This window comes from Saccostrea echinata, unplaced genomic scaffold, assembly GCF_033153115.1.
Source record: "Saccostrea echinata isolate AGI-Se365-2 ecotype Australia unplaced genomic scaffold, CSIRO_AGI_Sech_v1 ptg000084l, whole genome shotgun sequence".
Taxonomy (NCBI): Eukaryota; Metazoa; Mollusca; class Bivalvia; order Ostreida; family Ostreidae; genus Saccostrea; species Saccostrea echinata.
This window is the reverse complement of record NW_026889833.1, coordinates 120,895-143,280: the sequence shown is the minus strand read 5'-3', so window position 1 is coordinate 143,280 and position 22,386 is coordinate 120,895. Positions and strand designations below refer to the sequence as shown.

General features: G+C 33.4%; 2 protein-coding genes across 3 annotated transcripts; one reads left to right on the top strand and one right to left on the bottom strand.

Annotated features, from left to right (window-relative positions):
* Positions 1 to 4,444: 4,444 nt before the first annotated feature.
* LOC133176875 (uncharacterized) lies at positions 4,445 to 18,257 on the top strand. Of its 2 annotated transcripts, none has more exons than XM_061311929.1 (4): positions 4,445 to 4,621; positions 7,310 to 7,575; positions 15,619 to 15,760; positions 17,106 to 18,257. In XM_061311929.1, exons 1-4 carry the CDS (start codon positions 4,537 to 4,539, stop codon positions 17,252 to 17,254), a joined length of 642 nt encoding a protein of 213 aa, XP_061167913.1. In that variant the 5' UTR covers positions 4,445 to 4,536; the 3' UTR covers positions 17,255 to 18,257. The 2 variants fall into 2 exon arrangements, with proteins under 2 accessions (XP_061167913.1, XP_061167914.1); XM_061311930.1 differs by lacking the exon at positions 4,445 to 4,621 and adding an exon at positions 6,941 to 7,209.
* Positions 18,258 to 19,063: 806 nt separating this feature from the next.
* Positions 19,064 to 20,938, bottom strand: LOC133176874 (uncharacterized). Its single transcript, XM_061311928.1, has 4 exons — positions 20,881 to 20,938; positions 20,471 to 20,524; positions 19,803 to 19,981; positions 19,064 to 19,626 (listed from the first exon to the last, which is right to left on the bottom strand). The coding sequence occupies exons 1-4, from the start codon at positions 20,909 to 20,911 to the stop codon at positions 19,207 to 19,209; spliced, it is 684 nt and encodes a 227-aa protein (XP_061167912.1). The 5' UTR covers positions 20,912 to 20,938; the 3' UTR covers positions 19,064 to 19,206.
* Between the last annotated feature and the right edge of the window lie 1,448 nt (positions 20,939 to 22,386).

The window sequence follows — 22,386 nt, the reverse complement described above, 5'->3', positions numbered from 1 at the left end:
GAAAGTGCATTATTTCTTTGAAAATCTTCTTCTCTACTCCTGGGTATTATTTAAACAAATTAAATACATAGTTATGATAAGCAAGGGCGACTCTACCAAAACTGTGAAATTCGTGGTCCCAGGGCCAGGGGTTCTGGTGCTAGGGCGGGGCTCTAGATGATATAGTGAAAATACATTAATTCTTTTAAAATCTTCTTCTCTGCTCCTGGGTATTATTTACACAAACTAAGTACATTGTTATGATAAGCAAGGATTCCTCTTCCAAAATTTTGAAAATCATGACCCCAGGGACAGGGGTTCTGGTACTAGGGCGGGGCTATATAGATCCTATAGTGAAGGTGAATTATTTCTTTGAAAATCTTATCTGCTCCAGGGTATTATTTAAACAAACTAAGTACATTGTTATGATACGCAAGAATGCCTCATCCAAAATTGTGAATTTCATTGCCCCAGGGTCAAGGGTTCTGGTGAAAAGGGGTGGGGCTCAATTGATTATATAGTGAAAAAGCAAAATTTCTTTGAAAATATTCTTTTCTGCTTCTGGTTAAAAAGCAAAGAAGCTAAGTGTAAAGTTATGATGAGCAAGAGTGCTTCTCCAGAGTAGTGAATTTCATGACCCCTGGGTCAGATGTGCTGGTGTATGGGTGGGGCTCTTGATAATATAGTGATAATGCATTAATTCTATTATATAATCCTGTCTGCTCCTTAGTGTTAAGCAGATAAACAAAGTGATTAGTTATGATGAGCAAACTTCTGGTCCCAGGGTCAGAGGCTCTGGTGTTTCTCAGTGGGCGGGGGGGGGGGGGGGGGGCTCAATTGATAATATAGTGAATCTGTAGTAAAAATGCATTTATCATTTCTTTATGAATCTTCTCTGCACCCTGCACCTGGGCATATCGGAGGCAAAAAGAATAAAAATTTTAATAGGGAAGGGTATTTTTACCAGATTTTTGAAGATCTGGACAATTGGGTCAAGTGTTCTGGTCCTAGCCAGGGCTCTATTAATTTGTATTCTTGTATTCTACTGAGAGGAGTTATTCCCCTTTGCCATTTACTTTTGATATAAAATTAATCACTGTAAATAATGTACTTGAAAGGTTAATAGAAAAAGAGAACTATGCAAGTCTTATTAAATGTTTATCAAAGACCAAGCGAGGCCAGTATAAGAGATTTCAACAAGGGATTAAAATAGTAGAGAAGTACTAATAGTTTCTTAATATACAGTATGGTGATAGTGAAAAATGGGGAACAGATTAGAACCTAATTTATGAACTGTTAATGAATACTAGACTATAATTATTTTGTTGATCCTGATCATCCTATTTTTCTTGCTTTTGGGCAACAAGGCTTCACCTTTCAGTTCATTTTATACTCTATGGATCCTCTCAATTATTGTATTATACTCAGGTGACCGTTAAGGCCTTTGGGCCTCTTGTTTATTTTTTTTTTTTACATTTAAAGATCTAATGAAAGAAAATGGTATTAAACAAGTCACAATAATAACAATAATTTGATTTTGATTTGTATTTGAAACATGTATATGTTGCAAACATTTATAGTAAAACTATATGTTTTAAATAAGAGGCAATTTACTTCCTAGTATGGTTTTCAGTTTCATTTTTCTGCCGAAACACACCCTGCAATCAAGAAAGTAGCCAATCATCTACGGCGTCATCGTTGGTGGGCACAGAGGATATAGAATCAAGACAACCGATTGGATATCGCCATTTTCCTCCAGTAGAAACGTTGACAAGAACGACAATTAACAACGTTTCATCGATAAATCCATGTATAACACGGGGCAACAGTGTTTCGCATATCCTGGATCCCCCACCCCCGTATCAGGAACGTGGGGAGGACTCATTAAGCCCTCCCGCATATTCGTCATTATACATGTGAACATTGCACGTCTTGTTTAATAAATGAGTTTAACTTTTTATTAATGTCTTAAGAAAGTCAGGTAACTGTATGATACAACTACTAGATATTTCTTGTGTTCAGAAAGATAATTGATCACCTTTATGTATTTTTCGTCATATGGATAAATATTTTAGTTCATGATTTTAAAGAAGGTATACGTTGTTTTTTCTATTGATAGCTAGTCATGAAATACTCAATATTACTAGTATATGATTTGCATACAGTCATTCATATGTGATGTATATGTATGTAAGCAAAAAATCTACCTGTCAGATTTTATGTTAGGGTAAAAAAAAAAGGGCTTTGTTCTTCATCTTATCATCATCGTCGTCATCATTTTCATTAATATTATATATTAATTTATATGTAGAAATTAACACATTATATTGATAACTTCAAAGATTAAAAATATGTAGACTAGAAATGTATACATGTATGTTTTATTATAATTATCAAATGTATACTTGTACGTTTAATTAAGTATTATACATGTATTTTGTAAGTTCTTTTTCTGCCTATTTCCTTGTAGCTTTGGATTACTTTTATTCAAAGATTGTAGGGGAAAATAGTAGTGAAAATATTTCAGAATACTTTTTAAATCATACACTTTGTCTTTTAATTATTTTCTAAGGGGGGGGGGGGACAACTAGCATCTAAATGAAAATTTACTATAGCAAAATACTATACTCAGAAAAAAGTGTGGGGGTGCCCCATCCCCCCCCCCCCACCCCACCCCGCCGGGCGTTCTACGGGCCTGGGACTGTATGAACTGTAAGCCGTACTTTTTTGGTCTCTGAGGATGATAATCTATTTATTATCGACCGCAGGAGCGGCCGATCTATTTGTGGTTGTGTTAGAAATTGCACATGGGGAAATGAGACGTTAATTTTTCATTGATTCGGTAAAATAATTCGTTCATGATAACATGCTTAAAAATTATGAGTAAAATATTTAAATGAATTAATTATTTGTTGTTATTATGTTTCAATTTAATTTTCATTTTCACCAGATAATTATTAATCTTTGATTATATAAGAAGGTTTTACAATAACTTACCCCAACATGGGAGTGTGTAATATATGAATACAAATCGTTATGTTGTTTTTTTTTTTTTTTCGGATGATAATAGCAGTTCTTGGTAAAAGTGATGAAAATTGAAAAGTTGGTAAAACTTTTAAAAATTGTTTTGAATATGCTACAGCTGCGAATGACGCAATATTTTTTTTCTACACTTTGCGTTGCCCAACACCGCCCCCTGCCAGATAGTCTGCAGAAATTATTCGCATCGTCACGTGACAAAGAGCCAGAGTATCAGCACGTTGTTCACTGATCTGGAGATCTGAACGTCTTCATGTTGATGACAATATATTTTTATAATTTATTCATATGGTAAATCAATTTGATGAACACGTGCTAAAATTATTCATCTTCAGGCGCGGATCCAGGAATTGAAGTTAGAGGGGGCGCAAAAAGTAGGCAGGGGTCTGGGGGCCGCCTTCAGGCCGCCAGTGGGTCCAGGGCGAAGGCCTGGTGGGGACCCAGGGGTGAAGCCCCCGGAAGCTCCTGGATTCTAGAGATTTTTGTAGGGTAAAAATGAGGTCTAGAGAGTAGACATTTTTACTTTTTCTCAATGATTTACGCCAACTTTGTCAATTTTAGGGGGGGGGGGGGGGCGCCCGCCCTTAAATCCGCCACTGATCTTATATTTTGTGCCCCTCTCCTCCGTTTTTAAAGACAGTTTGAAATAAAAATCATGGGCGGATACAGGATTTGTGATTAGGGGGGGGCGTGGATAACTTCGTTCTGGCAGGGGGTCTGGGGCCGCCTTAAGGCCCCCAGTGGGGGCCCAGGGGGCGAAGCCCCCGGAAGCTCCTGGGTTTTCGTGTATTTTAAGAGTAAAACCAGGCACAATAATAGTGGTATTGGTTAGTTATATACTTAAGTATGGCATTATTAATATTAGTCATATCATAGTTTGAAAATTTTAGGGGGGGGCGTGCGCCCCCCACGCCCCCCCCCCCCTTAAATCCAGTGAAAATGTTCACTCTTTCAGCTTTGAATATCTTGTGCTTTCCTTGAATGCATGATTGTGAAAGTACTTTTTATAATGCTTAAATCTGTTTCCTGCCAATTTGATGTTTTGCATCAATTTTACTGGTTTTACTTAAACATCGCAGTTTGGTTTGACCCTCAACAAAGCCCGCTCATGTACACTGATTTCTATTATAGAATGATCTATCATAAAATTTATATATAGCTTAATCATGGATGAATCATCTTTAGTGAGAGAGTCATTAATCTCTTAACGATAGTGCTTGAACATGTTGAAGTGAAGAAACATTTATATCGTAAGTGGAAATAACTGTATACGTAAGATATATCGGTTCAAAATCTTTTTACACAACATCTACATAACAATGTACCTATCCCCTTTTCCTTACAATGTTAAGTATGTCGGGTTCGGTGTTCAAGGTGGGGGTTGTTTGTAAACATGGAGACACAAAAGAGGCAGAAAGACGGAAAGCTGTAACAATTGCGGTCTACAGTATATAGCTATTAGGTTTTTTTTTTTATCTCTGTCTTTTACGTACTTATTTTAATAGTAGTGTTCGCGGTATGAAAATCCAGGACTTGACATCGTGTGTAATTAGTGTCTTCACGTGGTGTATATTTCAGTCGACTGTGGATTCACAGACAATATGTAAGCCATCTATTTCCTACAATTGTGTTTCTACTGTATGTACATTCAGTTTAACATGAATTTCAGATCAGTGCGAAAACAAAATATATACATGTATAAATCAATAATTACATCACTGTACATGTAACAGATTTCTGATTAAACCTTGTCTGCAGTCTGTCTGTATATATATTTACTTGCCGCATTCAATGGATCATCTTATCGGAAACGACAAAACCAGATAACCAGTTAGCCAGCTTTGGGATTCAAGTCTTTCCAAACAAAGGGTCACATTGATTTACAACGGAAGATAAGAAAAATAATACAAAATATTAATATAATTATGAAATGATTATTTAGAAATATTTCCAGAAACCAGTAGGTTAGAAAAACCAAACATTACACGAAAGCTTCCCGATACAAATGAATGACAGGTCCGACACAATCTTTTGATTAAGCTACATGTATATATAAATAAATATAGTTTGAATTAACTCTACAGGTTTTTGAAATAAGATGTTTAATCTGTTTAAATCTTTAAATCATGCATTTGCATTTTAATATATTGAATAGACAAAATGATACAAGACTGTATATGACTACCTACTTGTATTTATACCATGCACTACTTTGAATAGAGTAGTTTAGATATTGCAGCTTTTGATGCAAAAGATGTATTTCCATAGTTTGGGTACAGGTAACTTTACATCACTTTGTGTGCTTTACACTTGGCATTGAGTAGTATGACTTCTTAAAATAGTTCTGAATTGTTTCCAAATAGTTATCTTGTAACAAATGGACCACATCATATACCTGTAGGCCCAAAATTTTAAGAACTTGGCAAATGCTTTAAGGGGACAAATTTTGAAAGCAGTTTCTTTCATGCATTGTTTTCAGAACTGTACATAGTTGCAAATTATCATGTCACTGAAGTGCAAAATTTTTCGTGTGATGTAAAAATTGCATACTAACAAAAGAAAAAAGTACAATGAGCAAGCTAAATCAAGCTATATACAGTTGAACTTTAGTATCTCTAACACAAATATCTTACAATGTAAATATCAAGGATATAGTACAAAAATCATTTTTGAATTTTCAGTAAGGCGTGACAATCTCGGCGATACATAATTAGCGTCTCTCAAATTGTGACCTAGATTCTCATTGGTTAAGAAATTAATAACATTAGCAACTTAAGATTGTTGTTAAGGAGGTTGGATCCTGTCTTCAAAAGTAATGAGAATTTTTTATCAACTATATTTTTAGAATTTATACACATAGCTTAATTAAAAATCAAAACAAAAAATGGGGGTCAATGCGCTTCTTTTGGCGCTACAGAGCATTTAGTTTGACCTTTTTGCACTGTAAATACGTCTTACACATAAATCAATTTTTAAAGTTTTTCCTCCAATATTTTTTATTCAAATAAATTATGGGAACAAACACAGCCTTATTTCATCTTGAATAGACACATTTAAATTTGTGACAATGAAAAAAAATTCAAATTACTCCGCATGTTCAATTACTTGACCTTTTTGCACTCAAAAAATTTCATTTTTCTGGCATTAAAAATTTAACAAGCAAAAAAAATAATTTGAAAGTAATGACATTTTACTGAATTTAAGAAGAATGGTTAAAAGTATCTTATATATTCAGAAAAGAAAATAAAAAGTGGGGGTCTGTGATGTTAATTTTTAGATATTACTAAAAAAGTGCCAATTTTAAGCTTAAGTTATGGCTATTTTTTCTTGATTTTTCACAATATATTTGCTATATTTATCAAATATGATGATAGAATCCATGACAGTTTATTTGATATATAATTTAGGACCAGTATAAAACAGTTCACTGCACAAAATAACTCTGTGTGCAGGCTGCATAGAAAAATAGGAATCCAAACTTAACATACTTTAAATACTTCGAAAAAGAAATAATGATCATTTTCTTCGAAAAAACCTTCCGCCACAAAATATAGTTCCTCGCTTAATGCCTTTGGTATGGAATTTAATCATGGAGTTTTAACTGATTATTGTTTAATTGGCATTGTAGAATCCAAATTTATTGTAAGAATTAAAACTTTATGAAGAATTTTTGAAATATAGGTTAAGATATAAATCTGCTCAAAAGCTCAGGAGCGAACCTCGTTAACAAACAATGAGATGGCATAAGCCGCACCTCTTTACTGTAAGAAACGATGTAATTGGATCCTTGCGTCACTCGTTGACGTCTGAACCGTTTTTATTCCATGTGTATTTCACCAGTGAATGAAAAGCTGTGTAAATTTCTGTATTGATGAGCTAATCTGGCAACCAATGAGAATCTACATCACTATTTGAGAGACGCTAATTAAGTATAGCCGAGAATATCACGCCTTTCTGAAATTTCAAGCAGAAATGATATTTGTACTATATCGAAGTGATTTGGAAGTCCCAAATGCTTATTCCTTAAGTATTTGCCCTGGATATCTGGAATCCTCAGGTATCTTGAAGTATTGTCTCAGTCCCCTCAAGTTCAAGATAACAAGGTTTAACTGTATCTTAATCAAGAGATTGTGCCAGGTCTGATGGAAGCATCTGCAAAAACAGGAAAGACTACAACCAGCAAAATACGAAGTAAATGATCATTCTTTTTTGAATTTTGTAACATATTTCTTTGCAACTGTGCATGATACATGTATGCTAAATATTAATCATCTACTTTAATTTTGTGCAGACAGAATAGGCACAGACTGTGGTGTTACAAGTACCATCAATGAGAACAGTAAAACACAAATAGAATTTGATGGGCGATATGATGGGAAAAAGATATTATCTGGAGATTCCAAATATCAACAATGTGACAGAATAATATTCCAGACAAAGAATTATGAAGATCCTGATGCCAAATATAGAATATGTATATCACCAATTTATTTTAATGATCGAGTGTGTGCAGCATCTTTAGATTACAAAAATGACTTGTTTGCCTCACCCTTACAGGTAAATATACATTTATATTTATGACAGACTTGAAATATACAAAAGTACATGTGAGTGATACTATAGAAAGTCAAGAATATGTACTTAGAATTCAACATTAAGGAGTACTGACAGAATAATGTAGTCAGCAGGTCCAGCACAATACCCTGATAAAGGTATATAGCTTGATAAAGCTATATAGCTTTATCAAGGTATTACAAATACCTTGATCAAGGTATTTTATGTAATGAAAATACAAAAAAAAATCCTAAAATAATGAATACTGAAAGTCGAGTTCTGAGTTGTTCTCGGTAAATTCACTCATGCGCGTAAAGTGCTCAAACACAAAGAAATCAGTATAAAAGCATGTCGTGTGAGGAAACGTTCTTTTATGCTGTCTTTTTGATACCTGAGTACTTTTCATGCACGAGTGAACACACTGACCACAACTCATAATTCAACTTTTAAATTTATTTTTTTTAGGTTTTTTTTTGTATGTTCATTACATACAAAACCTTGATCAAGGTATTTGTAATACCTTGATAAAGCGAAATAGCTTTATCAAGCTATATACCTTTATCGGGGTATTGTGCTGGACCTGGTCAGTACATACTGCTAATGACAATTTTATATAATTCTCCTTTGATTATGCTGGCATGCTTTTGAATTATAGAAAATACCTGTTTAACAGATCAAGCCCTAGGGTGGGACAAAGTGTGTCAGAAAACTCAAAATTAATTATGCATGTAGTGTGATTCTTAAAAAGTCTGAAAAGTCTTATGATTCCTGGCCCCGGGATTATTAAGCTTCTTAAGCTTAAGGGCACCCTATACCCTAAATGAAAAAAAAATGGACATTTTGAAATTTATAGTGTGTAAAGGTGTAAATGTTGAGTTTATAAATCACATTTTCAACATAGGGTACCTTGCATTTAGTGTTCAAAGACAATGAATTACTGATGAACAGAAATCACTGTAATTATTACTTAAGTCGGTAAAATAGCTGCAAATGAAGGTGTTCAATCTATTCATCTTGGCCAATCAAAATGTTATGAATGTTTGATTTGATCACACATTAAGTAAGAAACTCTAATTTCAATTTATTTTATTCTAGATCAAAGGGGCAGATTACTCTATCTGTACATGTATAAAATGTAACATATTAGAACTCTTTAGTGTGCAGTGTATAGTTAGAGGGCTCTGAAGTCTTTTATAGAAGTTGAGCAGTTCAGAATCAAAATACTTTACAAACTTTATGCATAATGGTACATTATTTATAGATGGCACCAAGTTAATCATATATTTAAGATACATTTTTTCTATCTTAACTTCTTTGCTCCTGAACTTGCAGGAGACAACCTGCATGAATACAATAATGATCATTAAGTCCTCACCAAATTTTGAAACTAATAACAGGTGAGTTCATATTAAATATTTCCATTCAAGGTGGGGCTGAATTAGTTATAACTGAGAAACTCATGATACTCAGGTGATTTTACAAACCAATGGGCCTCTTGTAAAAATAAATGTTGTATACCAGGTGCAAGATCATTAAATTATGATCATATGTACAGTATATTAAGGAGGGATTCTTCTCATATTTCTTGTATTTAAAAATTACCGTATTTGGCTGAATATAATACGCACTTTTTTTCCCAAAATAATTTTCTGTGAGAAAGGGGTGCGTATTTTACACCACAATGGGATTTTGATATGTTTTTCTTTCATGTCAAACACGGCTATCATACGCACATACCGTAGTATTACCTAGAGACTTATGCAATTTCTTGCTATTTATCGCCGTATTTAAAACTTCGGAAAGTTATTGTTGGAATATAGGCTTGTTAAAAATGTTATATTTATAACCTTTTTATAGTTAAATTAAATTTAAAAGCAAGTTAAAATTAATTTGAGCTGCATGTTCATCGTCTCCGTGTAGGCCGCCATTAACAATGTTATTTATAGATGTTCACACATTCCTTTGCCACGTGCTTCCGTAATCATAGTACACATGTACCTAATCACTCAGACACTCGGTCAAAAGAGTAACAAGTCAATTTTTAATGAAATACAATTAAATAAAATTTTATTTTAGGTTTTAAATAACTCAGTGAAAATTCATTTCAACATAAACACCCCTCTATACGTCCCAATGAATGGAAGCCAATGTTGTGAACACGTGCGCTTGTCACTTGATAATTACCCCTCAACACCCTTCCAGGCAATTAAATTGTTTACCGACTCCAATGCATTGTTTTTACAGTTAGAGCACTGATTATTTACTGCCCTTAATTATGGCTTTGATTATTTTCTTTGTTAAAAATCGGGAGTTGGTTTATGATCTTTCGTAGGTAATAGCGTGTGTTAATTAGGACACATTAAACAGTTAAACGCTTTTTAAATGTAATTTTACTTTATCTTATATCGGCCTCGTGTTAAAATGATCGAGAAACACTGCGGCATTTAAGTCCGGACACGACATAGTCCGGACTTTTAGGTACCCTTTCGAAAAGAAATAATTAAAAAATTTTCCTGGATTTTGGTGGGATTTTTTGTTCTCACCTCATCATGTCAATCTTAACTTCTACAATGTTGTAGTTTTCTTATAAACTTCTCCCAAAACTTAAAATCCCATGGGAGAATGGGGGGATTTTTCATCCCACCTGAAATCCCACCAAAATCCCATGGGAGAAAAAAATCTGTGAGGGATATTTCCTCCCATGGGATTTTTTTATCCCATCAAGGGATTTTTTATCCCATCATTGGAGAAATAGGATTAAAAATCCCATTATTAGCTATTCTTAGGATTTAAAGTCCCATGAAGTATCATTTTGGGACTTTTTATCCCATAGGATATAAAATACCTTGCTATATTGATGTGTGTAATGAAGGGAATGCTTTGTTTGATCACAGTTTATACTGGCATCCATAAGAAAACAATAGGAGGAAACACACAAAACATAGGTAATCAGAGATTACAGAGCTCACCTCAACAAATGTTGTCTTCAAGAAAGGCAAATTCCCACACTAAACTAATAATCTAGTGGTGAGCATCCCTAGATGCAACAATTATGTAATTTTTTCTGAAGGAGTTTGGGGATACTTAGGAATGAACTTATCTAAAATCTCTAATCTAGTCAATCATCCAGAAAATGTAAGTCAAATCCAGCATTTCAATCAAATTTTAGAATTTTTATACCTTGATGCATTATCCTTGTATGTTTAGTTCAGATATAGGTATTATAGTTTCTTGTTAATGGATTTGCTCCAAAAACTTTAACCTGTTCACTCATCTGAAAAATGTAGGTCAAATTCTGTATCAAAAGCAACTCTGGTAGTGTTCATCAATAAATGTCTCTTCAATTCAAAGTAAGTTAAGGTGTGGCTTTTAGAAACTTTAGAGAGAAACTGCTCCTAAAAACTTTTTATCATGGTCACTCATTTGAACAAGATGTGTTTGTGAAACACTGATGCCCTCGTATGGCAGCTTATAGTGAAGGTTAAAGTTTCTCAAATGCAAGTCAAAATCCAGGCCAAAAGATAAAAAATGTTTAATTTGAAAGCCCTAACTGCAACTGTTCAAAAGTTATGGCGAAGGTTAAAGTTTTTTAAAAGTAAGTAAAACATCAAGGTCAAGGTCAAAGTTGTTGGTATCCAAAGGAAGGTTTTGTCACAGAATTACATATGTAAAGTATGAAAGCCCTAGCTCCAACCATTCAAAAGTTATGGCCAAGGTTAAAGTTTTTCGAAAGTAGGTCAAACGCCTGTGTCAAGGTCAAAGTTGTTGGTATTCAAAGGAAGGTCTTGTCACATGGATTACATATGTAAAGTATTAAAGCCCTAGCACCAACCATTCAAAAGTTATGGCCAAGGTTAAAGTTTTTCAAAAGTAGGTCAAACTCCTATGTCAAGGTCAAAGTGGTAGGTATCCAGAGGAAGGTCTTGTCACAAGGATTACATATGTGAAGTATGAAAGCCCTAGCACCAACTAGTTAAAAATTATGGCCAAGGTTAAAGTTTTTCAAAAGAGCTCAAACTCCTATGTCAAGGTCAAAGGGTCAAAGTGGTTGGTGCCCAAAGGATGGTGATGTCACAAGGATTACGTATGTGAAGTATGAAAGCCCTTGCATCAACCATTCAAATGTTATGGCCAAGGTAAAAGTTTTTCAAATGTAGGTCAAACTCCTAGGTCAAGGTCAAAAGGTCAAAGTGGTTGATATTCAAATGAAGGTTTTGTCACAAGGATTACATATGTGAAGTATGAAAGCCCTAGCTCTAACCGTTCAAAAGTTAGGGCCAAGGTTAAAGTTTTTCAAAAGTAGGTCAAAATCCTAGGTCAAAGGGTCAAAGAGGTTGATATCCAGAGGAAGGTCTTGTCACAAGGAATACACTTGTGAAGTTTGAAATCCCAAGCACCAACTGTTCAAAAGTTATAGCCAAGGTTAAACTTTTTCAAAAGTAGGTCAAACTCCAAGGTCAACATCAAAGGGTCAAAGTTGTTGGTATCCAAAGAAAGGCCTCGTCACAAAGAATACACATGTGAAGTTTGCAACCCCAAGCACCAACTGTTCAGAAGTTATGGCCAAGGTTAAAGTCACAAAAATTTTGCAAAAGTGGGTCAAACTCCAAGGTCAAAGTCAAAAGGTACCCAAAGAAAGGTCTTGTCACATGGAATACACATGTGAAATATGAAAGTCATAGCTCCAACCAATCAAAAGTTATGGGCAAGGTTAAAGTTGACAACAGTCAGACAGACAAACAGATAAATAGACAAACAGATAAACAGACAAACAGACAGACAGGACAAAAACATTATACCCCCGGGGTCTTTCGATCCAGGGGCATGAAAATATAGGTCAAATTCAGCATCTGAAGCAAGTCCAGTAGTGTGCATCCTTAGATGTATCATCCATACAAGTTTGGTCAGAATAGGGTTTATAGTAATAGTACATGTAACTTTAGAATGAGAATGAACTTGCTAAAAAAACATTAACCTGGTCCTTCATAAGAAGAAATCTAGTTCAGATCCAGCATCCAAAGTCTGGTAGTGTAAAATCCTTAGATATGTCATCCGTGTAAGTTTGGTCAACATGTAGCATTTAGTTAGTTTAGAATGAACATGCTTTATAAACTTTAATCTAGTCACTCATCCAGAAAATGTAGGTCAGATTCCGCATCCAAAACAAGCCTGGTAGTGTGCAGCCTTAGATGTATCATCCATTCAAGTTTGATCAATATAGGGCTTATAATTACTTGGGAATGAGACCTGCTCCTAAAATTTTAACCTGCTTCAGAAGTTTATAAGAAAAGTACAACATTGTGGAAGTTAAGATTGACATGATGAGATGAGAATAAAAAATCCCACCAAAATCCAGGAAAATTTTTAAATTATGTCTTTTCGAAAGGGTACCTACAAGTCCGGACTATGTCGTGTCCGGACTTAAATGTCGCAGTGTTGAGAGTTAAAAAAGGAAATATGAAGTATGTTGAAACTTAAGTGTTATCATTTTACTCGTGTTCTGTGGAAAATAAGATATCCACGAAGATACCTCGATGTATGAAGACATATATCCCATTTTTGTACATCATTTTTCACAGCTTTGGAGGTGTGTTGATAACTACACTTTACACGCTTGTTAAATTTTGATTTTATTTTTATAACATCAGCTATGTATTTAATTAATTAATTTCAAGTTCAAAAGAGGAAAATCGTAGTCTATGAATACTTTGTTGATGCAATATCGCTTGCCCTGTTAAATTTACATAATTTTCAACATGATTACCTTCAACTAAATATAAATATGACAACTGTTAAACTTGCAACAATATCTCGTGCTTTGTTGAAATAAAATTATTTCCACAAAGAATAGTTAGAATACGGCGACGTATAATTTCAATATCACCGTATGCTAAAAAAAAATTAATAATAAACTCTGTTAATACTTGAATGCAACATTATCTCGTGCTTTGTTAAAATAAATAATTTCCTGCTGATTGCCGCGATATGGAAAGTCAAGATTAAGAAATAAAGACGCATTTGAATAAAATATCGTGTTCTGTAAATTTTCGGCACTTTATCTCCGCGCCGATTTTCATAGCAAATTACCGCGATTTTTAAAAGTTCAGAACACCGCTTGGTAAAATTTTCTGCTGCGTATAATACAACCGAACTGCGTTTTTTCCCCCAGTTTCAGCCTCAAAACGGGGGTGCGTATTTTACACCAATGCGTATTATATTCGGCCAAATACGGTAATGAAATTTTCATAGATTCAAGGTGACATTGTCATTAAGTGATAGTATCAATTAGATTAAATTTGACCGTTTTATTTTAAAAGCAAGGTCATGTCAAGGTCATTATCTTTTTCCTTGACCATAAGAATAAAAAATCACTGTTGCCAATCATGCAATGCCTACTTCTATTTCAAAAGATTAAATGTTTTTCTTTTTGCATAAAAAGATATTAACATATAAGATCTATCAGATGCTACTACCAAACTGACGTAAAGAATTTAACTAAAATAGATATTGGCTAATCTGAATTTCCTCTATTTTTCTTAGATTTTTAGGATATATTAGTTATTTTTATATGCTTTGTATATTTATATTTTTCTTATTTTCACATATGGTAAAGTCATCATATAAATATACAAATTGATATAAAAACAGAAAAGTTTTGACCGTTTACTAAGAGAGAAAAAACACTTTTTACGGATTTTTTGCTCAAATCTGTACTTAGATTGGAAGCTTTTAAAAGTTAACAAAATGGTAGTTTGTTTGGGAAATCATTATTATTTGATATATTTTATAGCTTCAGTCCATTAATATTAATTTTACTTACATTTGAAATTTTCTTAAGTCTTTGATTGTTTAAAAAAATTTAACTAAATTCATTGTTCTATTGGAATTTTGAGAAGCAGAAAAAGGAGATATTTTCATACGCCGCTGTTCCGCCAAAAATATAGTCCCTGCTAGATTTCAAACTCAGTTTACCATTTTAATTTAAAATTGTACAATTATGTTGAGGAAAGAAAATTATGATCTTTTAAATTCCTTACATCTAAATATTTAAGACGTATATACAAATATACTTTGAATATTTCATCTAGTCAGAAACCAGACGAGAATCCCTCCTGAAGACTTTTTACCTCTTCTAAAAAAGTTGAGCCTAAGATGTATCTATGTTTGAATGCCCCCAGGTATCTTGCTTTAAAGAGCAGATACATTTCAAGTAACTGTAAGCTTTTCTTGGGTCATATTTGCAGTGATGATGCATCTTGGGATTTACATGTACACTATGATATTGCTTCGAATGCTGAGTGGACCTACATTTTGTGGATGATTGAACAGGTTAAAGGTTTTTCAACAGGTCCTCTTCAAAGTAACTATTAGATTTGGGAAGACTAAAATTGCATAGATGATACATCTGCTTACTACAAGACTTGCTTTGGGTGATTAAACTGGTTAAAGTTTTTGGAGCAGGTCCGTTTCTAAGAAACTGAAAGCCCTATTGTGACTAAACTTGCATTAATGATTAATCCTAGGATACACTACAATACATGCTTAGGATGTTTGCCCTGACCTACATCGTCCAGATGATTAAAAAAGTTTGTTTTGTGCAGATGCATTTCAAAGGAATTATTGACCCCGTCATGTCTAAACTGGCATGGATAATGCATCTAGGAATTCATGGTACAAAACTTGCTTTGATGCTGGATTTGACCTACTTTTTGTGGGTAACTTAATTATAACTAGATGTTTAATAGCAGGTCCATTCCCAACTAACTGTAAGTCCTGTTCTGCACGATTGTTGCGTCTAGGATTGCACATTACTAAAAAAATATTTGATGTGAAACTCTTTTCTGATAGATAACATTTGTCGAGGTGTGCTTCGTAATATATGAGAACCTAATGTTTTTTTTTATTGTCGTTGATTCCTTCAATGGGTTTTCTGTTTGGACTCCATCATGATGAAATGAAGGTTCAGTGTACATATTAAGATACTATTGAGAAATTTTCAAATTTGGGCTTTTCAACTCTGTGATATTGCACATTCTTTCTTTTTAGTCGTTTGATTGTCACAAAAACCTAAACTCCAGATTTTGTGTTCCAACTCACGATAAACTGTATGTTTTCCTAAAACTGGATGAGGTAAAATCGCTTTCAACGACTACGTTTTTATTCCGCGTAACAGCAGAGCGAGTTGATGGTAAGTATCTGCTATAATTGAATATAAATTTAAAAGTGATTATGGTAAACATCATTACAAATTTATACACATTTTGATAAGACCTACATGTAAGGACCACAGATCATGTTTATTCTGGTTATATGTTTATAATAATGCCATTATTATACTGAACATTTTCAAGTTAACTCTACCTTAATAAAATTAAATCACATTCATTAGTATTTACTATACAAAGACAAATCGTATAATGTATTGTAACTATACACACAGTGTATATAAATATATATATTTTGCTGTATGGAAATTACACACATGAGGACCTCTTATATAATTGCAGATTTTACAGTGAAATAAAGTAGTAGTAATCCTGATCTGTATTTCAAATTGTTAGTTCTGTTCTGTGGATAACGAACAGCGAGCGATCTTAAAAAAACATACAAACAATACAAATCTCTTTAATGAGCATAAAACACGGACCCTGGGAAATTCAAGAGGTACATGTAAGATCAGGTGCCTAGGAGGAGTAAGCATCCCCTGGCGACTGGTCACATCCGCCGTGAGGCTTATGTATTGATCAGGTAGACGGGATAATCCTTGGTCAAATTTAGTATAAAGCAAAGGCCTAACAATTGGTTTGAAATACATGTATGTCAGTCAAAATACGACCCATTGGTAGGTTGTATTTGCTAACTTAAACAAGGTCATTATAACGACCTTAGAATTTAGAATGCTGACTGTAAACGAGGTTGTTGAAATCCCTGTAACATCAACTTACCTGTTAGTAACCTGCATCGGTTTAAACGTTGATCGAACTCAGGACGTGCTCTTGAGTTATCGAATAAGCTGAATGACATAAACACCATATGCAGGTGGTGTTGGAATATTACTATATAACTAAGGAAAATTGGAAAAACTGAAATCATCTAGTTTCTTATTAAGTTTAGTTGTTAGTTTGCTTCCATTTTTTTATAGTCAGTAAAACAAATATGAATATGAAAAAGAAGTGACAGACTCTGTTTTTATTTTTATTTCACGTTTACTGAGATACGATTACCCGGGAAATTATTATTTTCAGAGATCCAACACTGTTATTGAATTTATGGAAATAATGTCAACAAAGAGGGAAAATCCTAAAAAAAAAATTGTATATTTATTTAAAAAACATTATGATGCTCTCTGTCTTCATTGATATTATATTTTTCTTCTTCTTTTTATTTTTTACCATGTTCTGTCTGTTTTTGTATTCTATGTGTACTTCTGACAATTTTTATTAAAAGTATATATGTTGTTAATGTTGTACCCCGTGTACCAGTATTTAGTTTTAGGCGAATTTGATTTTGATATTACATCATCTATACTGTAGAAACAAAGAAAGTAGTCATAGGAGCAGCAGTGGGAGGAGCGATAGGTGGACTTGCCGTCCTCGGTCTTGTCTGCGTTATAGTTGTTCTATGTAGGAGATCAAAGAAGAGGAAACACGAATCAGGTGGCACCGAAATAGCCTTTATCTGAGAAACTCGTGATACTCAGGTGATCGTCAAGGCTCATGGGCATTGTTTAAGATTGTTGTTGCATGTGAGATGTCATTAAGTTTATGATGACAAAACTATGTTTGTCATGATTGTTGTAAGGAAGTGTTGTATTTGTGTCAAGTATGTATGGTATAATACACAAGTGAAACGTCTACATGTGTGCACGAAGTTAGGTACACGTATTAATGTTTTGATTGTTTTTTTTCTTTCAGTTAAATGTATTTGATTTCTTTAGGCAGTTATGTCCATCATTATACCATATATACAATTGCCAATGGTTTGTGATTATGATTTTATCTAGTGTGATGTGTATTATTTCTATCCGAGTCAGGATAGAAAGTACTTGAGTTGGATAAAAATCATATCCTATCACAAAATATAAATGATTCTTTTTTTATCACACATGTTTTAGTTTATATATATATACCTCAGCAACTGCCTTATGCCGCATGACAAAGTCGTCAATATTACGTTGACATTTTGACATATTACGTAACGTAATAAACACAAACATGTCTTTCAAGAGTAAGCTCTGTTATTTTAATGATTTTATTTCAAAATGATTTTGAATTCAAATTCGATAGATAGTCTTAAAGTTTTGTTTTTACAAATTGTCATTTGTGTTTGTGTATATTAGCATCACGAGGCGTTGGAATACTATTAATGTGGGATACAAAAATTTGCCCAACTGGGTTAAGGGATAGTTATATGGTAAATTGGAATATTGTCAATAATTGGTAATACATTAAGAACAATCGGCGATTGACATCTTTTGTACCTCTGTAAGTATTATATCAAACAACATCTTAACGATGTTTGTATCTTTTTACATTTTTACATTTAAGAAATGTTTTTATATTTGAAAGTATTTTTAAAATGTTTTTTTTTTTAAATTTCCATTGCTAGCATTCTTTCTTGTCATTCGTTATATATTATTCATTAAAATATATATCAATCCAAGACGTCGTTCATTTTTTTATGAAGAATTAGACCACAAACAATTTTTGACAAGTTTTTGATATAAATATTTTCTGTCTTGAGAAAACTGTTTGCATTTTCTCCATATATTCTGAGACACTTGTCCTTAAGCATGTTGATTCAAATGTAACCCCAAAATAAACTTGATGATAAATGTGATGATTTCATCTTTTCTATCGGCAACTTTCCTTACTTATGTAACAATGTACCCTTATCACCTGCATATGGGGTTTATGTCTTCTAGTTGATTTGATATCAAGAGCATTCTCTACATACAAATAATTTCTAAAACTTGGCAAGCTATTGACAAACAAGCTGATAAAAAACAAGAATATCAACAGTATCCATATTAAAGCCACCGTCTCATTCAAAGTTATCATTTCACAAGTTCTATGGAAGATATTATGACCTTGTCAGCAAACACAGCCTATCATTAATTCGAATGCTGACTGACGTTTCTCATACAAATTGTTTGGCCATCAATTACACACTGAATTGAGTCGCCCGCGTGGCACAGTGGTTAGAGCGTCTGCTCTAGAGTCGCGAAGTAAGGAGTTGATCCTTACGTCGCGGGTTCGAATCCCACTGGGGGACGTGGAGACCGGTCCTTCGGATGAGACCGTATAAACCGAGGTCCCGTGTCGCAGTAGGTGCTGGCACGAAAATGATCCCTCACTGCTCAATGGCCGTAAGTGCCGAGTATAGGACAAAATTTGCAGCTCTCCACCGGCAAGTGGTGGCGTCTCCATATGAGTGAAAAATTCTCGAGAGGGACGTTAACAACGTACAAACAAACAAAAAACACACTGAATTGTCTACGTATTTTTCCGTTTATCCGCTCACAAAAAAGCACAGAAAAAGTTGGACATATGCTCTTTACAGATGTTTATGTCTGTCTGTAAAATTTCTCAAAATTTGGAATTGGATGTTTAATCCTAAAAATTAAAATATGCGCTATTTTTGTGATGGCTCTATGGTAAAATAAGTTTGCCCATCTACCTGTCCATTAGTTTTCTTCTCAAAATTTAAATTCATTGGCTCCAACATAAAATAGTTATCATCATTTCCATTTTGCTGAGGAGAAACTTCGAAGTTATGTTGAACTTCTAACGGTGATGTTTTAAGATACAGATCATCATCATTTTTCAACGAAGGAGACCCTTTTGGTTCAGAAAACTGGGGACCATTTAAAAGTACCCTTTCCTTTGTAGACTTGTCCATGGAAAATAAATTGCCATTTCTGTCATCTGTTTGAGAAAAGCCCGAATCTATGTTGTCAGAATTAGCTACGTCAGACGCAGGATATATCACCATCTCGTATTCAATTTGATTTGCTGTTAAAATCTGTTCACTGCCTTGGTGAAAATCTACAAACTGAAGTCATAGATACTTAATTATTAACGTTTAGTTGGATAAAAAAAAACTTGCCTACGTGCATTGTGCATGATGTTTATTTTTCAATATCATATACCCAAGCAACCAATTACAATGCCGTCATATATATATATATATATATATATATATATATATATATATATATATATATATACCTCCGTCTGATCAACATGTGAGTAGTGGTTATATGTCTCAGTTAATGCTTCCTTCCTCCGACGACAAAAGAGCCAACAAACAAAGATGATTACAAAGAACACCATAACTGCTACCGATGCCGGAAGTAAGATAAATAGCGTCGTTTTGCTTGAAATGGTTGGTGAAGTGTTGGTAGTCACTTAGAATTATGCAATACAAAAAAGAAATATTGTTAAATTGCAGAATATTTTTCATATAGTTTGCCAGAAGAATTATTTTTTTTAGAAAAATCTTATGAATATATCTACTATATCTTAGTACATGTAAAAGTTTTCAAGGTTATTTCTGTATTTCTTGTTAAGGTAATAGGATAAGCAAAATGCGGAGAAAGTTCGGTATTTTTATCACAGCTTTTTGTATATAGCTGTTTTTAAATTCAATTCAATTTGTTACATTATAAACTTGAAAATAAATATATAAAATGTATTTGGAGGGATTTCATTTTTTTTCTTGTTTTGGCATTTAATTTCAATACAGAGTATAGATTTGGAGAGAATGAAAATATAAGACTGATATGGTAGGAAATTTTCATCATAAATATGAGTTTAATCAATTAAAAAGACATAACGAGCTGTTTAATAAATTTATATAAAAAATTCTTGGGTATCCCGTGTCCTTAAAAACTTACATTCTGATGATTTTGTGAAGGTAAAAATATTTGTAAGGCTTGAAGTGGTTTGACCTGTAAAAAAGTATCAAACATCTCATATTTATATGTATACATTGTATATTTATAAATATGTTAAAAATTCTTTTTATAAAACTATCCATACTTGAATTTTTAAGGAGTATAGTCATAGAGATTACATTTAATAAAAAAGCTTTAAGGACGAAACCAAAATCCTTCAATATACCTTAGCTTTTAAAATACATTTTATTTTTAAACTTATATTTAATGAATTTTAATTCAATTTATCTATTCTTTTATCAATGCTGTCTGTAAGAAGACAATAATTCATTAAATCAAAACAATAATCAATAATGTCAATGGAGAGATTTAGCAAAAGTTAAATAAAAAAGACATAAACTTAAGCATACCTTGTGTGAATCGGGGACTTCGTCCTGCCATTTCTTACAGTCTGTTCAAATTCAAGTGCTTTTTGTATGACAACTTATGTTCCTTTGCATAGTATGTGTTACTTACTTAGTCTTCTTATATTGTTATCTTTAGTAAACCTTGAGTGAAGACTTATTTTACGTTTGTTTCCTGTCTCCGTGAATACTGTTATTATACCGGCAATGTTTTACTTCCCTTTATCATATTACAAGTAAACCATCACGACTGCTTTCTTATAACAAAAAGATATCCAGATTGCATTGCTTATTTTCGAATTTTTCCTGGTAAACTTACGTCAATACTTTATGGATGTGTGTTTATACATGTATATGTATCACACCAGTTACATGTAATCTGAATTAGCAATAATCGAAATATATACTGTGCAATCTTTTCAGTTAGTGGGTATGGATTTTCACAGTATTTCCAGGCAAATAGTTCTATATGAAAGATATATTACGTTTTTGAAAATAGTCGCATACTTGTTGATAAGGATCACCAACGAATTTAACAAAAGCATAACCACAAGATGCCCAAGGACCACAACTTCCAGTTGAAAGAATAATTTTTCCCTCTATATCCCCATGAAAAAATCCGACCCCATACGATCGTGACCCCAACTTAGCCATAATGACTTATCACGATTTACACTATATAGGGATTCTGATATCAATATTAACAGTATGGATTTGCTGTTAGAGAAAAAAATAGAAAAGATTCTTTTTTCCTTTATGCATATCTTTTCAAAGATTTGATACCAGATTTTAGCCCCAAGTTAAACCAAGTGTCCATAATTTGAGCAAAGTTGGACGTGGGGATGTTTGCATATCAGTCTGATTTACTGCATATCGCCACGCTACTTTTCGTTATCTCTTAAATGTTTGTATGTATTCACAAATACAATTTTGGATGCTTTTTAAAGCCAGTCCTATGCCCGGGGCCATGATCTGAACACACACGTATATAATTTTGCACTTTAATGGGATGTCGGGATATCAATATGAGTAACTGTTGTACTGCTTTTTCTGAGATGATTTTTAAGGGCCTTCTATACACTAAAGCAAACTGTTTTGGGTCTTAAGAAAATGATATTGTATAAATGTGTGAATATTGAGCTTTTCTATCCCCCCCCCCCCCCCGGGGAAATGTTCAAAGACAGTGAAGTACTGCATTTTTATATGACTCATCATGTACTTGATGTATTTTGAGGAGATTTTTTTGAAAAAATGTTTCTTTTATATCCCTTGTAAACATTGAATCACATTTTGTGACCCTAATTACCCTTGGGACCATAAACGTATTGAATTTGCGTTACCTGAGAATATCAATATGTTAACAGTTATGAGTTACCATCTTGCTGTTCTTGACAAAAAAAAGAAGATTTTAGGGATGTTTCATACATATTCAAATTTAAGACTTTTAGCCCCTATTTGGGCCCCATTTTACCATTGATCATGAGTACCACGATTTGATCAAACTTTGATTCT

What these genes read in the sequence shown, in the direction of transcription:
- LOC133176875 (XM_061311929.1), top strand. Translation starts at nt 4,537, where the DNA reads ATGAAAATCCAGGACTTGACATCGTGTGTAATTAGTGTCTTCACGTGG. An exon ending in TGTGGATTCACAGACAATAT is followed by an intron (nt 4,622 to 7,309) that starts GTAAGCCATCTA and finishes AATTTTGTGCAG; the next exon opens with ACAGAATAGGCACAGACTGT. An exon ending in AACAGCAGAGCGAGTTGATG is followed by an intron (nt 15,761 to 17,105) that starts GTAAGTATCTGC and finishes TCTATACTGTAG; the next exon opens with AAACAAAGAAAGTAGTCATA.
- LOC133176874 (XM_061311928.1), bottom strand. Translation starts at nt 20,911, where the DNA reads ATGGCAGGACGAAGTCCCCGATTCACACAAG. An exon ending in CTTCACAAAATCATCAGAAT is followed by an intron (nt 19,982 to 20,470) that starts GTAAGTTTTTAA and finishes CATAATTCTAAG; the next exon opens with TGACTACCAACACTTCACCA. An exon ending in CACATGTTGATCAGACGGAG is followed by an intron (nt 19,627 to 19,802) that starts GTATATATATAT and finishes CTATGACTTCAG; the next exon opens with TTTGTAGATTTTCACCAAGG.